Source organism: Charadrius vociferus, unplaced genomic scaffold (assembly GCF_000708025.1).
Source record: "Charadrius vociferus isolate BGI_N301 unplaced genomic scaffold, ASM70802v2 scaffold309, whole genome shotgun sequence".
In the NCBI taxonomy this organism is placed as follows: domain Eukaryota; kingdom Metazoa; phylum Chordata; class Aves; order Charadriiformes; family Charadriidae; genus Charadrius; species Charadrius vociferus.
This window is the reverse complement of record NW_009661370.1, coordinates 2,774,370-2,791,794: the sequence shown is the minus strand read 5'-3', so window position 1 is coordinate 2,791,794 and position 17,425 is coordinate 2,774,370. Positions and strand designations below refer to the sequence as shown.

At 36.4% G+C, this 17,425-nt stretch overlaps 1 protein-coding gene across 3 annotated transcripts in view; it reads left to right on the top strand.

Annotated features, from left to right (window-relative positions):
- The window catches only part of CEP170 (centrosomal protein 170kDa), an 81,977-nt gene that overhangs the window by 19,096 nt on the left and 45,456 nt on the right, over nt 1–17,425 (top strand). For 2 of the 3 annotated variants that reach the window (XM_009893643.1, XM_009893642.1), the window contains exons 7-9: nt 4,618–5,094; nt 7,655–7,819; nt 11,746–11,747. In XM_009893643.1, coding sequence (XP_009891945.1) covers nt 4,618–5,094; nt 7,655–7,819; nt 11,746–11,747 — 644 coding nt within the window. Of the gene's footprint in view, nt 1–4,617; nt 5,095–7,654; nt 7,826–8,005; nt 8,302–11,745; nt 11,748–17,425 lie in introns of all 3 variants that reach the window. The other variant, XM_009893641.1, reaches the window with a different exon arrangement.

Here is a 17,425-nt window from a genome sequence, read left to right as displayed (position 1 = left end):
TAAACAGGCTCTAAGAATCTGAAGTGTTTTTTTCCCAGTTGGCATGAAGTATTTTTTTTAATTCCAGCATTGGAAACTCAAGATATGAGTTTAAATATTCCTTACATCTAAGAAATGGTATAATTTTAAGGTAAAGCAGACTGACTGTTACTTTAAAAGTACCACTGTAATCAGTATGTGTAGGAGGTTACACACGTGTGTAAGCATTAGTATTAACATTAAAGTTCCTAGAAGTTTGTTCTAGAATTTTACTGAGTTTTGGCCTGGAATACGTGCAATTTCTGTATATATAAGGCTTGCTTTGCAAGGCTACAGCAACGAACGTACACAGTGTGTCATGAGGAGCTTACAGAACTTTAGAGCCACCACAGCAATATATTTAAGTAAGATTAGTTTTGCAGTTTTTTCACTTCACCTTCTTTAAAGCATGCAGTTCAGTGATTTATTATGAGAGGTGGGGCTTTCTTTATAATACTATTTTATATTTTTATTTAGAGAGAGCAATTTTCATACTACTTCATAAGACAGGTTATGATAACATTAAAAGACAAAGATCATCTTAATAAATACTAGGGGAATCATTACATGTATTTTTCACAATCTTGTCTTTAAATAACAAATGAAAAATATACTTCAGCGATAAAGCAAAAAAAGAACCTAGAAGGTAAGTGGGAAATAAAAAGTAGTAACATGAAGAGAAAGAAAAAGGAAAAAAAGAAATTATAGTAAGCATTTGAAAACAGTAGCTTCCAGTTTTTTTTTTTCCTTAAACATATCGTTGCACAGTACCAAATATAAAGCTAACATATAAAGAATATTTTGGGGGATTGTGTAAATATGATATTTTGGCTGGTTCTTACACCTTCTCCAAATAAATATTTTGCTGCAGGTTTACAGATACTTTTTCAAGAAGTGCTTTGTAAATTCCAGGTCATTTTCTTTTACAAGTTTTATTTTTAAAAATGTATGTTTAAGGCAGGAAAAAGAAAAAAAGAAAAAAAAAAAAAGAAGATTTCTAAAAAATCTGAAAGCTGTGCAAAATATTTTCTGAGGTTTCATCCTATATTTGCAGATGATAATATACTCATATACACAGGCAACTTCATGCATATCTGATAGATTGTGTTGAATAGCACAGAACACCTATGACATCTGTTGTCCAGGTTGGCAAGTAAAATTTTAAGATTCTGACTATTTGTGTATGTAACAATAAGAAACAAAACTTAAAACCCCCTTAAGTCCTAGAAAGTGAAATCAATTCTGCTAATGACACAAGATGAATGTTGCTTTTCTGATGATCATCTCTAAGATTATTCTAGTAAAGAATCTCCCTGAATCTCCATTTGGTTAAGCCTATGATTTCCCAAATATTACATAGTTTCCCTCTTAGTCTCCTCTAGACTCATTATTCCATTAACAGTCTCACTACACCTATGTAGCAGCTACAGTTATTGCTTCCTTACTTGCCTTGCAGAAACTATTGCACAGTTGCCTCTTGTAGCTCTAGACCTTTGTAGAACGAGAGTGCATTCTTTAGATACCCTGGTTCTTTTTCTGCCCCTTTCCTTTCACCCTTGTCAGTTCAGAAATCTCTTCAGTTCCTGAAGAGATTGCAGTTCACAACCTGTCTGTCCCCTCTTTTTCCCAAAACACACTTTCAGTTCCACACAATTGTCTTTTTTGTTCTACAGATACTATGCTTGTTCTGTTTAAAAATTATAGAGCTGTGATGACCTCTATTCTTCAGTATTTTCTTGAGGGTTTTATCTGAAAGCTATCTCTATGTAGTCTGATACATAATTTCCTTCATCTTGGCAGATGACTTTTTTAATAGGATTTCAAAGGTAAGGCTATTTTATAGATCACTCTCTGTAATATTTAGAAAGCTGTAAGGACTTGCATTTAGAATTTGGGTGAAAAATTCCAAAGAGTGGTTCAGATCAGAATCTATATTAATTTTTTTGTTTCCTCATTGTTTTCAATTCCTTGCTCTAGTCAATTCTGATGTATTTAACTCTTCTTAAAATGCAAGTACTTCAGACTGAAAATAGCCTTTTTAAGTAATTAAAATTAACTTGTACTTCAGATATTTTTCATTGTATCATTTCTAAGAATTTTTCTAGTTTAGAAAAATTTACAATTTAGTTGTAGTTTAGTTTCTCACTTATTTTGATTAAACTGTCATAATTTAGATTCAAATTATATTATAGCAGGTGTTTAATCAACAATATTAGAATCAAGTACTGTGCGTATCATTAGAGAATAAACAGTTGATTTCAAACGTTAAATTTGGTGCAGGCACGTTTCACATTATGAAGTTGTCTGCCTATGCTGACAAGACAGTATTATAGATCCCCTCATCCTAAGCCTACCACACATCTGATACAGTTTGACTACAGTCTTATAATTTTCAAAAGATGGTGATGAAGCAGTTATTTCATGTTTACTGAAAAATACTGTTTATGTGGCTGGTAGATTGCTCTTGCCTGGCCCAAAAGTAGGAATGTTTCTCAAAACATACTGTATCAGCCAGTTATCTTTTAAAGGACCATTGCACACTATATCTTGCTTAATTATTTGTGATGGAATTGCATTAAATTGTAGGCTTGAAGCTCTGAGTAGAACCACAGGGGAAAGAAATAAGGTACCTATGAACTGGCTCCCTGGTGGGTTGCTCTCCTGTTCAATGATAGTCTTGCCTACTGTAAGGATCCTGGCTCTAGATTTGATCCTACTAGAGCTTGATCCATTCCAGCTTGTTAACTGGATGAAGCAAACAGGGAGTGACAGTAGTTTACCTAAGATCTAGTAGCTGCAAAGTGTGACTTTTGTTTATTTCTGTGTATTTTCTGTCTAAACATAGAAGGTTTTTTAATGACCTTTGCATCAGTAAAATAGATTCATTCTGTATTGGTTGTCTGCTGGCATAGGTGTTTTCAGGAAGGAGACTAAAAAAAACCTTCTGTTTCGCAGGAAGGGGAGTAGTGAGTTGCTGTTGTAGTGCCTGAAAGCTGACCCACAGAGATGAGGTAGCTGCCAGTGCAGTGAAAAGCATTAGTCAGGGTATTCTTGGAATGCAACAGCACAGTGCAAAAAACTGTCTGAATTCTGAACATCTTTAGTGTTTGTATCAGCTACTTTTAGATAAAATAAATTACAAAAAGCTGTGTTACCTGCATCAGAGTTATTTTATCCCGTTGGTATCCAAGCATGGCAATAACAGACAATGTGTACTATTTTTGTTATCACTCCATAATGTTATTCAGTTTTTAACTTCTCCAGCTATTATGCTCTCCTTTAATTAGTTCTATTTCTCTGTATCAAACTACCGTCCTTTTTTAATTTTTAACTTTTTACTAAATCTTCACAAGAAGCATGTGTTTGTGAAGAATGGCATAGGCACATTATGCCGGCCTGCATCCTTTACCCCTTAGACTCCTGACTCCAGTATAAATGTTGCTATTGCTACCTGATTGCATAATAGTTTCATACACAAATGTTAACTCTGTCAGCGGATATAGTGTGGCTATTTTTAGCGCCAGAAATCTATTAATTGCATTCTTATTCCTTTACTTGGCAACCTCAAATGATTTCTTAAACATCTTAATGTGATTCATGATAAATCACATAGGAACTATTCAGAATTCTTTTTCTGGAATGTAACTTGCCATTGCTACTAACATCTCAAGCATCTGTTGCTTATAGCACATCTCTACACCAGATATTCTGGCTAGCTTACTAGTTCATGAAATGCAACCAGAAGGTTTGTTTTCTTAAAGGCACATTGGTAGCTTTGCTAGCAGCCCCAAGAAGCTTTAACCTTCCTTCAGGCTGTACAGTGGGACTTTCAATTACTACCCCATGCTTTTTCCACATTCTGGTTTCTTTACCCAGTTAGAGCATGGTTTGGTATCGTTCTGCATGCTTCCAGCTATTGTTGCTTTTTTTGTTCATCTACAAATTATGGAAACAAGTAAAATAAGAGCCGACAACAGTCGGATTTAGCTCAATTCTTTGGTTTTATCTTTTGTAGAGACATAAAGTGTTTGAATTCCGAAACACTTCCCAATGCTTATCACTATTAAACTTTTCTAGCCAGAATTAATGGTTATCTTGCATTAATGTGTGAATTGTTTTTCCTAAGAATTTTACCAAACAGAATTAAACAAGTTATCCACTGCAGGAGATGAAAGCCAGATCAGTAGCACTTGTTTTGGGAGCACCTTGATTTTATGTTTTTCCAATGGATTGGAATTGCAATAATGGTCATCTCAACTATTTCTCTAATGTGATTTCCCCGTTTTCCATGTGCTAATAACTCATCTGACCTTTACATCATCTAAAAATTTTTGGAATGCAAATTTCCTTTGACAAACTCTAAGTGAGCTTTTTGCCACTTCACAATCCATACAGCCAAAGCTCGTGCTGTCTTTTTAGCAATAATTCTTATATGTAATTCTGGAAGTATTTTTCCAGAACTACATTGCGCAATCTTCTCGACAATCTTACTGTTTATTCCAGAAATTACTCAAGTGGCCTTTACAGGAGTTCTGAAACTTCTTGAAGAACCTGAAGTTCCCAAGTATTGTGAAATCTATTTTTTATTTTTCTTAATAGGATGCAGTACAGATGCCAAGCAAGCTGAGGAGCAATCTGCAGCTGCAAGTGAAGAACTTTATCCTTTCTGTAGGGAGCCAAGTTATTTTGAAATCCCTACAAAAGAATTTCAGCAACCTTCGCAGGTAGCAGAGAGCACTATTCATGAAATTCCAACAAAAGACACCCAAAGCTCCCATGCAGCAGGTGCAGGGCATGCTTCCTTTACCATTGAATTTGATGACAATACTCCAGGAAAAGTAACAATCAAAGATCACGTGACAAAATTCACAGCGGAACAGCGTCACAAGTCAAAAAAGCCTTCTTCCTCCAGTGGTCAGGACCTGCCTGGGCTTCAAACGGTGATGATGGCTGCAGAGAGCAAAGTAGCAGATTGGCTAGCACAGAACAATCCTCCTAGAATGATATGGGAACCAACAGAGGAGGATTCCAAAAGTATTAAGAGTGATGTTCCAGTGTACTTGAAGAGACTGAAAGGTAAAGTGAATAATTCCAGCTATGCTTATTTTTTGAAAGCAACCATTCCTCACCAGCATCCAGTGAGTGGATCCCTGAGCCCTTGTGGAGTTCATTTGAAACCACAGATACTCCACATGTGTGCAAGGATCTGTGCTGGGAAATTTTATTGCAGTATTAAGTCTTAAAAAAGAGGATAGAAGACCAAATCCTAAATCATCTTACAATAAATATACTAATTGGACATATTCTAGTACAGCTGAAAACATCAGGTATTTAAAACCTTGATCTTGAAAGGGAAAAGGAAAAAACCCAAACCTTAAACTTAATATATTTCACTTTTTCCCATGCATTACTTTTAAAAGCTGAATTGCTTTTTAGAATCAAAGCTCTGAAGTTCAAATTATGCTTTTAGCAACTCTTCCAATAGCATATGTTCTGCGAATATTCATTTGCTCTAAGAAAATAATTTATGGCAAAGAATACATCATATAGGTATTCTGCTTAAATCGATCATGTATGATGGAGTCAAGTTTGAGTCAGGAATCTGAAATAGACTAAGAGCTTCAATTTCCATACTAAGCTTGCAGAATGTTGTATTTATAAGAATGCTGCTGTTGAATGGCATTCCAGGTGTTCATTTACTGCAGACAATGACCGTTCAAATAAAATTGAATCAAATGTTAAGTGTGAAAAGTATATTTTCTTTTGGATACCGCTTAGCAGAATAGAGAAGAAAGTATTTTAGATGTTCAGATGAAGATTCTGGTGACATTCAAACTTTCAGAATGAAAACTTCTCAAGAACTTTTTCAAGTCTCTTATTTTCTATTTTTAATTGCAGCAGGCTAACCCTGCAATTCCTATTTTTCTTGATTCTGCCACATTATCATGTCTACCTCTTAAACCAGCTGGGTACAACGTGCATTGTCTTACTGATCAAAAGTTTGTTTTTTAAGGCTGACTCTTCCAAATTAAGCTAAAAAATAAAATTTTGAAAACAGAATCATATCAATGTACTAGCATTAAGATAATAGCATAATATTTCTTCTAGAGTATATAACAGAGCATTCTTTGCTCTTCACGATACAGTATTATATTCATGAACATTCTTTAAAATATTTGCCATATCACTTTGATAAATAGGAAGGGCTTTGTTTACAAGGCCTTAGCCTTTTCCTGGCAGAAACTGCTCAAAATTTGAAAAATTTTCATCTGAGAGGTGTAAATTATGGTGTGCATATGACCATAATAAAGATCACAGAAGCTTACAAAATTCAGATATGTTTGTATTATCACTCATTACTTGTACATTTTCAAATAGTAAAGGTAGAGAATATACTTAGCCACTTTGAAAGTTTGATTTAAAAATAATAATAATTTTCAGCTTTTTCTTACAATATCCTGTATTGAAGTCACACTGATAAAATTATGTTGTATGATTTTCACTGTAGTGTTGATATTTATTGTTATTATTTGGAAGTATATGAACCATCACATTGTTTTCATAGGCACTGTACAAATAGGTGACAAACAGGAATGTAAATTAGGATTTTAGCTGTGTATTCAGTGCCATTAGTCTGATAAGTAAAGTTTCCCAATATGTGATTACTATTTAACTGAATAGTAGCTGCTTAACCTAACTACGTAAATGAAAAGACCTTAAAAAAAAAAAAAAGTTGTACATTCTATGTACACACAAGTAAGACTTGATCCAAAAGAGTTCATAGAAGGTAAAACTTTTCCTTCCCAGGAACTGAGCTAAAACTTAAAAGTGTAGACACTTTCACTGTACACAAGTTGCTCTGTGTTAAATGTGACTTACTGTGTATGAGTATCCAGACTTCCGTGCATTTTCAGGTATCATTACAAAGTATATTTATATGCATATATATGATTTATTAAATATTTAATTCTTATTCATAAATCTTAAAGTAGCTTGTGGAATGAATGTGTAATAACCATTTTACATGCATACAGATGCTGAGGGAGTGAATGATGGAAAAACTCATTGTATTTCTTGGAAGGAGTAATAAAGAATTCATTCCAATTTTCTGTAGACATTTTTCATGATAAACTGTTGTAATTGTGTGAGGAATCCAACAATACGAGCTGTGGCTCTCAGTGGGTATTTTCAGCTACCAGAAGGACTATTTTAGGGGTTTCTTTTTCCTCTTAACCTTCCCTAGAACGTTTCGGTAGTCATTTGTAATCAACTGGCTGTGTAACAAAATTAATATAATTGGGAAACATACTATAGTACAGTTGGTAAAATACTGTCTCTTGTAAGTCACTGATAGGTATTCACAGATGAGAATGTTGATGGAAAAGGTAATTCAAATGCACTGCTGTTACTGATCAGCTTATAAAGTGTTTCGTTGTTTGACTCGTAGCGAGTTGAATGCATTACCAGGAGCTGTACAAAATTTGCAGAGCCAGGTACTGAAAGCTGTTGGAGTATAAACAGAAAACCAATTTGAAATTCTTTCTTAGTTTGCCAGTTTCTTTTGTATGTGTTGGGTTGGGGTTTGGAGTTCTTTCTTTGTTTTGTTGTGCTATATATTCTTTTGCTTTGCTTGTAGGGAATAAGCATGATGATGGTACGCAAAGTGATTCAGAAAATGCTGGTGCACACCGGCATTACAGTAAGCGGGCAGCACTTGAAGAACACTTAAGGCATCATCATACAGAGCTGAAAAAGTCACACCAGAAAGTCCATTCCATGGAAAAGCAGCAAGAGCAAGCCGGTTTGAGTCAGACTGCCTTTATGATTGAGTTTTTTGATGAAGACCATCCTCGAAAGAGACGTTCTTACTCTTTTTCTCAGAATGTAGGAGCTCTGTGCCCAGAATCTCCATCTCCAACACCTCATGCACGAGCTGAAAGAGTGAAACCTACGTCAGGAGAGAAAGCAGTCCCATCATCTGTGCAAGCCAGCTCATCGCATCACAGAGCAGTACATGGTGTTCATGCAAAACTTCTAAAACAAAAATCAGAAGAACCCTCTGCTGCATTACCTGTCTTACAGGCTGCATTGTTAAGGAGTTCGGGAAGCCTTGGCCATAGGCCTAGTCAGAACCAGGACATGGACAAAAAGTTGAAAAGCCAACATATTTCTGCTGCTACTGAAAAGGACAATGAGGATGACCAGAGTGACAAAGGTACTTACACTATTGAGTTGGAAAATCCCAATTCTGAAGAAATGGAAGCCCGTAAAATGATTGACAAGGTGAGAAATCTAAAATGTATACTGTTGTTAAAGCGGTATGTGATTTGTGGGCAACAGTCTACCACTTCAATTCTACTTATTAAAGCTGCTGCAATAATCCAAGTTTTTAAGTCAGTCTATAATGATGAAACGTGGAATGTCATAAAAGCAGCAGCAGGCATTTGGTTAAAAATTATTGCTGTTTGATACTGCTGTTCTTTTAGTTTGGTAGTTTTAATGTGTTTTCAAAAGATTTAAGTACTGTGAGAATACTAGGCAACAGAATTCAATTAACTGGTATTTTTATTAGAATTGTTAGATTGAATTTATTATGTCCCTATGCAAATACTCACCTGTTCTTAAAATCCTATGGTCTCTGTAGTTTTCAGTATATGAATTGGTTCCATATAAATTGTCATGTAGAAATAGAACGTAAATGTTTTCTGTGCTTACAAAAAAAGTATATTCAATAACAGTAACTTAAATTTCAGCATCCATTATAAAGAGTAAGTATAAGAATGCTTTCATTTTACAAATATGTTTATATGATAGCAATGTCGTTTACCTAGTTTGAATATAGGTATATGTTTCATTAGGCTTATGAATCTTATGATAAGTAACTTTTACATCTTGGTAACAATATAAATAACAATACAAATCGTAATTACAGTTAAATATCTGCAAATAACTGTTGTTGGATTCAACAGGAAGATATGGGTAGGCAAAGCTATGTTTAATCATTTGGCTTAACTGACTCTTGAAGAGGAGTTTTTTTCTGTTATTGTTGTGGTTTCCTAAACAATACGTTATGGTAGAATGCTGGCATCCAAATCTAGGCAATTTTTTGGCCAGTTTAACAGGAAATTAATTGCTTGTTATATAATTATGTGAGGATTGATTCTGTGTGTATAAAACTTTTTCAGAGCTGAACAGATACATTAATACGTTTAGAATGAATTTTGGCTAAACATTGAAAAATATTTTTTGAAAGACAAGCTAGCTTTGCTGTTTTCATTTTGTAGAAAAATGCTGATATATTGGGGAAATGGGAAATTTTATTACAGATGGTTTTATGTTATAAAAGGTGTTTATGGAGCATTGGGGGGGAGGGGGATTAAAATAAAGATAATTACCTTCAATAAAATCATAGAGATAATGATTTCACCTCTTATGGATTCTGAAAAGGAGATGTTTGACTTCTTTGAGTCAGTATTCAAAGAACTTCCGAGAACTAAAACCATTCCAAGTGAAGCAAGTGAATATTAAAGAATGTCATTGCTTTCACTCAGTGACAACAAATACCTACGTTTAATTATTAAGTTACAAATCTTCAATTAAATTTCATTGGAAAATGCGTAAGTCTTGTCTTTGCTAAGTATAGCTGTGCAGTAGGGTTTATTTAGAAACCAGAAAAAATAACAACATTTGGAAATAGACAACATATGTACTTTATAAGAATGTTAATACTGTCTAATGTCTAATAAGATTTCAAATTATTTGTGGTCTTTAATATCCATTCAGGATATCCACAGTCAGTTTTTTGTTTGAAACAACTCTCTCCAGTTACAGGAGATGCTCAGGAACAGAAGGTGAATGTAAGCATTAGGAATGGTAGTAAAGTACTGGATAATATTCTAATGTATAAAAAGCTTTTGGATATCGTAAATACCCCTTACTGTGAACCTAAAAAAGTGTCACCATTTGAAGTTAAAGGTTTACTAGGAAGTAAAGAAAGACTGTGTTTCTTTGAGATCTTCTGTATCTTCTCACTTAGTATCTGTACTGAAGCATCATGAACAGTATATTTTACAGCCAATTCAAAGAGCCCTGCTGTACAATGCTTATTTGATTTGGTAATATGAAAGAAGTATGATATTATTTTTATGAAGTGCAGAAAAACAGCCAGTGAAGAAAACCAAAACCAAATAGAAGCCAAAATTTCTTCTTCCAGCTGAGCTCAGCTTTGCTTCTCTCCTATTTCAAATTGCTAATGCTGTGGATTCTGTTACTTTGCTGAAGGTGGATAAGTGAAGAACAAGACACGGACTTTTGCTAGCCTGTTTACTGCTGTGCTGCTTTATTGAGGATTTAGAAGAACTATTGGTCTACATTTTATCAATAATTCCAGTATAACCTCTTTCTTTGTTGGCAAGTCAGTCCTTTTTCTCAGCAATTACAATGCCTACTCAACTGAGTCTCATTTAAGAGTGTCTGTCGAGGCAAAAGATTAACTGAAATTCAGGAGTCTCATTTGTTAGGAGTGGGATGAAAATGCACTACAAATAGCAAGGGTAACTTTCGAAAACATTTGCACAAATAATGCAGTCTTGTCAGTAAAATTTACACTAGAATGGTGCTAAGATCCATGTCTGCTTTACCTGAAGAATTTCCTATAGAATAAAATACTTCTGGGTTTGGGTATTTATCCCTTTTACTGGAAGAAAGAGTGAGAATGACCAAAATATCCAAAGATTATTTTCAGTGTGACTCATTCACTTGGAAAACCTTAGCCTTAGCCTTACTCCTGTAGGTAGAGTCTACTTTTTTCTCTGGAAAGGAACATAAGAGAAAACCACAAATGCAAGAGCATCATTAACTTGTCAAAAATCAAGGCATGATTAATAGTGCTTCATTGAGTTAAGAATCCAAGAGAGGTATGCAGGAAATAGAAGTTAAAATTCTCAGAAAAATATAATTTAAAAAAGGTGGGGGAGACCTTAAGATCGAGCTATATTGTTTCCTTGAAAAGTATCATTTTTGCTTAATATAGCCTTTTACGAAAGTCTAGGAAATAGACTCAAGGATATAGGTATTTATGGGAAATTATTTTAAAAACACAAAAAGGATGCTTTCCCGCTTTTTCAACATCTTGATTTCATTTAATTGCTAAGGATCCATTTTTTCCTCTGCTATTCGGTCAGTCCCTAAGAAAAAAAGTATTGTCTCTAGAGCAGAAAAGGAGTAGAATAACAAAGAACATATTCCTTTTTTCCTTTACCATTTTAAAACGTGGCTATTGAAAAGAGAATGTGAGAAAGAGAGAAAAATAATCAGAAGGAAAGAGGAAGAAATTTTCTAAGTATCAGAAAAAAGCTTTTTAGAGAGATACTTTTCCTTAGAGAGATGTAATCATTTATCTGCAGTGATGACTGTCTCGGAGTAAACGTCTATCACTTACCTAAAATGAAAGACTCCAAAAGCATTGAGGCTTGTGCCTTCCACAACTGTCAACACGTAGATAATTTGCTGAGCCAATGAAATTAAAATCAGACAAGATATCAAGGACTGACAGGCAGGGTCACTGGAATAAAATCAATTTATACAAATAGCAACAGAGAATGAACTGGGTAGGAGAAGAGAAATTTGTTAAATTGTTTGAAAATTTGCAAGATTTAAGAAAATAGATTTGACTTTAGGGTGGAAAAATAAAGTACATCATGCAAATAGTAAGCAGATAGTTTTCAGTTGTAAACACAAAATAAAAAAAAAGATGCAAGACCTGTACCTTGGAGTCCTCCAAAGGTTGTTCCTGTTTCACTTGTATGTCAGTTAATCATTTGGATTGATTGTATTTTAAAATCTTCCATGCTTAGATCAGCCATGATAGGAACTGATGTAACTACTTATTATTTCAGGAATACTAGTAATTATTTCTTCTGTGCTGTTATTTGAATTTTATTTATAAATTTTAAAGATATTGTCAGAGAAAGTAAATATCACTGCTTTGTGGCCAGCTTTGAACAGGTTGCTTATGACACACCAATTCTAAACACGTCTCTTAGAACAAAACAAACATCTTGAATAATAACTAAAAAAATAAGTTTTAAAAATTAAATAATAAGTATCAAAAATAAACAGCAACATCAAATTTCATAGAGGTTAGGAGAAATCTCTGGCTATGTGATTAGGCAGAGACAGAAGCAGTCATCATAAGAAGATTTCATAATTGTTTCTGTTTTAAAATATAATACATACACATTTCCAGGACAAATCTCAAAACATGAAACTGTCATAGAAGAAAAATGGGTAGGGCCTAGGGGTTTTTTGTTTGTTTTTGCTTAAGCGTATTTCATTTAATGATATTTCTGAATGGAAATATCTCCCATTGTAGAGACAGTGGTTATAATTTCAAGTTACAATATAAGTTACAATCCTTAGCTGTTACCCAGTGTAACTGCCTTCTCTGGTTAGTCAATCAACTGGTGAGAATGCTGCGCTTACATGTGATAAAGCTGTACTTATCACAAGTAACACAAATCCATGGACACAAATTCCATCTTGTATTATTGACATTTTCTCCAAAACACATATTCTAAGACTTCTGACTCATTTTAATTTTTAGCAACTTGTCATTCTTGCTATTTCTTTCAAATTGTGTTGGTTTTCTGATATGTAGAGATTGAGTGAATACTGCCAGTATTACTGGTATGGAAATGTGTTGTATGTTTCCCTCATCTCTCACTAAGTTTACTTGCATTTTTATTCTCTCATGGGTTTCCATATGGTCCTCTGTTACCTTTGTTTTACAAAATACAAATTCTGAGCAAGATAGGTGCTATTCCTCGCAAACTAGTTTGATCTTTTACTTGTTCTTTAAGACACAACCATATGTTTATACTGTAATGTTCTTTATAAATAGAGAACACTTGAAAAATAGCAATAAACCTTGCTTACTAAAAGTACTTTCATTAGCCAATGGTATTTCTGCATCCAGATGTTCACATGTCACATTCATAGAGAAGTATGAATTGGTTAGTAGGCAAACATTTAGAAAATAAATACCTTAACAACATGAAAGAAAGCTAGGACTGAATAATAGATACTGGCTCTCTATTTATACTTGTAGAGCTCTTTTTAAAATTACCATTGAGCGCAATTTCATCAATGACTAAAGAAGAAAAGCTGCTCTTACGTACTACAAAGACCACCTTGAACATACCAGGCATACAGTATTCTCTTCTCAAATAGCTTCAGAAAGCCATAATTCATTCTAGCAGAACAATACTCTTATTATTGCAGCTGATGGCTAAGTACAATATAAAACAAATTCAGAATTTGGATTTGATTTAGAACATATTTTCAGTGTTAATTTTAACACATAAAATACACAAGTAAATGGGGCAGAGCCCTAGGATTTTTTTTCCTTAACATCCAGCCATTCTGCCCTTTAGATAGGTTCGGTGCTTTTTGCTATTAATGCTTAGCAATTGCTGTCTATTTTGCACTGAGTTATAAATTTTCTATCTGTTTTGCATTTTTTAAATAACCAGATTTGCTCTGTTAGAAGGAAGTTGTTCTCAGCCATCATATCAGGTTAAAAAATCTTCCTAGTCCACAGAAAAGGTAAGTCTGTCAGTGGATGAAAGAATTCAAAATTATGTTTCTGCAGTTCATGTGCCTTTTGGATGATATAAAAAGACTGCAAATTATCAGGCTAATGAGATTCCTTTTTTCAATAAAGCAAAATACTACCAGTAATACATTTTAATAAATAAATGTGTAAATAATTCTGGATGAGTTTGGAATATTAAATACTTTGAGGCTATTGTAATAAATAAAAAGCAATTCAATGAGTTTTTTGCAAGCTCTTCAGGGTTTTTTTTGGGGGGTGTCCTTTTTTGTTTGTTTTGTGTAGGGGGCTTTGGTGTTTTTCTTCAGCCAATTTCATTTCGGGGTATTTTTGAATGGAAAAACTTTGTGGAACTTATATAGCAAAGTTAAACTCTTCTATGCATGTGTGGGAAGGGAAGGAACAGAATAGAGGCTATATATGTATTTCAGTTCTCATCAGCATAGCTAACCCGGGAATCTAGAATGTTATAGCAGCTCATATGCATATGGAAACATTGGGCTTATATAAAGTTTTCTTTGGTCCCAAAATTTTTTTCTTCAATTATATTCATTTAAATTTCCTGATAAATAATGATTTTTTTTTCATCTGCAAAGTACTTTTAGATTTCAAATTCAACATTCTGATTCCCAACCAGAAGTAAAACTTGAAAAAGTATCAAAATCAAACCTCAATCCATCCTTCTGCCATCTTCAAAAAGAATTATTGTAACCATTAAATGGTTTTGTTTTCAATGCAAAGTTCATATTTTAGATCATGTTCCAGTTTATTTTAAATTGGAAAAGGATGCTGTTTTAAAGTCTTTGTTTATATAGCTAGTCAGGCCATAATAGTAATGATCTTGGTTTTTTTTGTACATGCTATCATCTTTCATTTTACTTGATTATACGCTATGCACAGAGTATACGTAAAATATATTATCATATATAATAAAATTGTAATAGAATGGAATCTCCTTACTCTTTTTGCTCCCAGGGTATGTCTGTTCATACCATAATTACGTTACTGGCTAATGTGTTCTTCAAGGGCTGCGTACTTTTGAATGATTTGTTGTTGTGGTTCCTTTAAGTGTTCATAAAGCTTGTTTACTGGATCTTGTCTTCTCTGTCACAAACCTTGAAGTTTTATCAATAATCTTGCAGATGGCATGAAACATTGTATTAAGCGTAAAATAACTGCTAAATGAAGAATTGTGGACTGACAAGCTTAAGATTAATGTTATTCTAAATATTTTGAAAGTAAGAGTGACAAAATCATAAATAAGTATTTTATTACATTGTTATATTTGTATATATTGGGGAACAAACAGGAGGAGCTAGAGATGTGTGCACGCCTCCAAGGCTATGATCTCATTGGCATCATAGAAACATGGTGGGATGACTCCTACAACTGGAGTTTTGGCATGGAAGGCTACAGGCTCTTCAGGAGAGACAGGCAAGGGAAGCGAGGAGGCGGTGTTGCCTTATGTGTCAACGAGCAGCTGGAATGCATGGAGCTCAGCCTAGGGATGGATAAAGAGCCAACTGAGAGCCTATGGGTCAGGATTAAAGGGAAACTGGGAGCAGGGGACATTACAGTGGGGGGCTGCTACAGGCCACCCGACCAAGAAGACCGAGCAGATGAAGCCCTCTATAGACAGATAGGGGCAGCATCACGTTCACAGACCCTCGTTTTCATGGGTGACTTCAACCACCCTGACATCTGTTGGAAGGGTAACACAGCCGGGCATAGGCAATCCAGGAGGTTCTTGGATTGCATTGAGGACAGCTTCCTTCTCCAAGTGTTTGAGGAGCTAACAAGGAGAGGAGCTATGCTGGACCTTGTTCTTACCAACAAGGAGGGGCTGGTAGAGTGTCAAACTCAAGGGTAGCATGGGCTGTAGTGACCATGAAATGGTCGAGTTCAAGATCCTCAAGGCAGCGAGGAAGGTGCGCGGCAAACTGACCACCCTTGACTTTGGGAGAGCTGACTTTGGCCTCTTGAAGAATCTGCTTGGTATGGTGCCATGGGATGAAGCGCTGCAGGGAAGAAGGGCCCAAGACAGTTGGTTAATATTCAAGGACCACCTCCTCCAAGCTCAGGAGTGATGCATCCCTACAAAGAGGAAGGCAGGCAGAAAAGCCAGGAGGCCTGCATGGATGAACAAGGAGCTCCTGCACATGATCAAAAGCAAAAAAGGAGGCCTATAGGGAGTGGAAATAGGGACAGGTAGCCGGAGAGGAATTGCTCGAGCAGCCAGGGATCGGGTTAGACAAGCTAAGGCCCAGATAGAACTAAATCTGGCCAGGGACACTGAAACAAACAAAAAATCCTTCTTTTAGTATGTCAGCAAGAAAAGAAAGACTAGGAAAAACGTTGGCCCTCTCCGGAAGGAAATGCAAGAGCTGGTTACCCGGGACAGAGACAGAGCTGAGGTACTCAATGACTTTTTTGCCTCAGTCTTCACAGGCAAGGACTGCAGCCGCACTGCCCATGACTCAGAATGCAAATGCGGGGATTGGGGAAGTGGAGAACCACCCACTGTAGGTGAAGATCAAGTGTGAGACCACCTGAGGAACCTGAAGGTGCACAAGTCAATGGGACCTGATGAGATACATCTGCGGGTCCTGAGGGGACTGGCAGATGAAGTAGCTAAGCCACTAGCCATCATATTTGAGAAGTCATGGCAGTCTGCCGAGGTTCCTGCCAACTGGAAAAGGGGAAACATAACCTCTATTTTCAAAAAGGGAAAGAAGGAAGAGCCAGGGAATTCCAGGCTTGTCAGTCTCACCTCTGTGCCTGGAAAGATCATGGAGCAGATCCTCCTGGAAAATCTGCTAAGGCACATGGAAAACAAGGTGATTGGTGACAGCCAGCACGGCTTCACCAAGGGCAAGTCATGCCTGACAAATACGGTGGCCTTCTACGAAGGGGTTACAGCGGCAGTGGACAAGGGAAGAGCAACTAATGTCGTCTACCTGGACTTGTACAAACCATTTGACACCGTCCCACACGATATCCTGGTCACCAAGTTGAAGAGACATGGGTTCGACAAATGGACCACTCGGTGGATAAAGAACTGGCTGGACGGTTGCACTCAAAGAGTTGTGGTCAACGGCTCGATGTCCAAGTGGAGACCAGTGAAGAGTGGCGTTCCTCAGGGGTCAGTACTGGGACCCGTACTATTCAACATCTTTGTCATGGACATGGACAGTGGGGTTGAGAACACCCTCTCAAACAAGTTTGCCAATGATACCAAGCTGTTTGGTGAGGTAGACACGCTGGAGGGGAGGGATGCCATCCAGAGGGACCTGGACAGGCTGGAGAGGTGGGCCCAAGCCAACCTCATGAAGTTCAACAAGGCCAAGGGCAAGGTACTACATCTGGATCGGGACAATCCCAAGCACAAATACAGGCTCAGTGGGGAATGGATCGAGAGCAGCCCTGAGGAGAAGGACTTGGGTGTGTTGGTGGATGAGGAGCTCAACGTCAGGCAGCAATGTGCGCTTGCAGCTCAGAAGGCCATCCGTATCCTGGGCTGCATCAAACGTATGGCCAGCAGGTCAAAGGAGGTGGTTCTGCCCCTCTACTCCACTCTTATGAGACCCCACCTGGAGTACTGCACCCGGATCTGGAGTCCCCAACATTAAGAATGACATGGACCTGCTGGAGTGTGTCCAGAGGAGAGCCACAAGGATCGTCCAAGGGCTGGAACACCTCTCCTATGAGGAGAGGCTGAGAGAGCTGGGGCTGTTCAGCCTGGAGTAAAGAAGGCTCCGGGGAGATCTTAGGCCTTCCAGTACCTAAAGGGAGCCT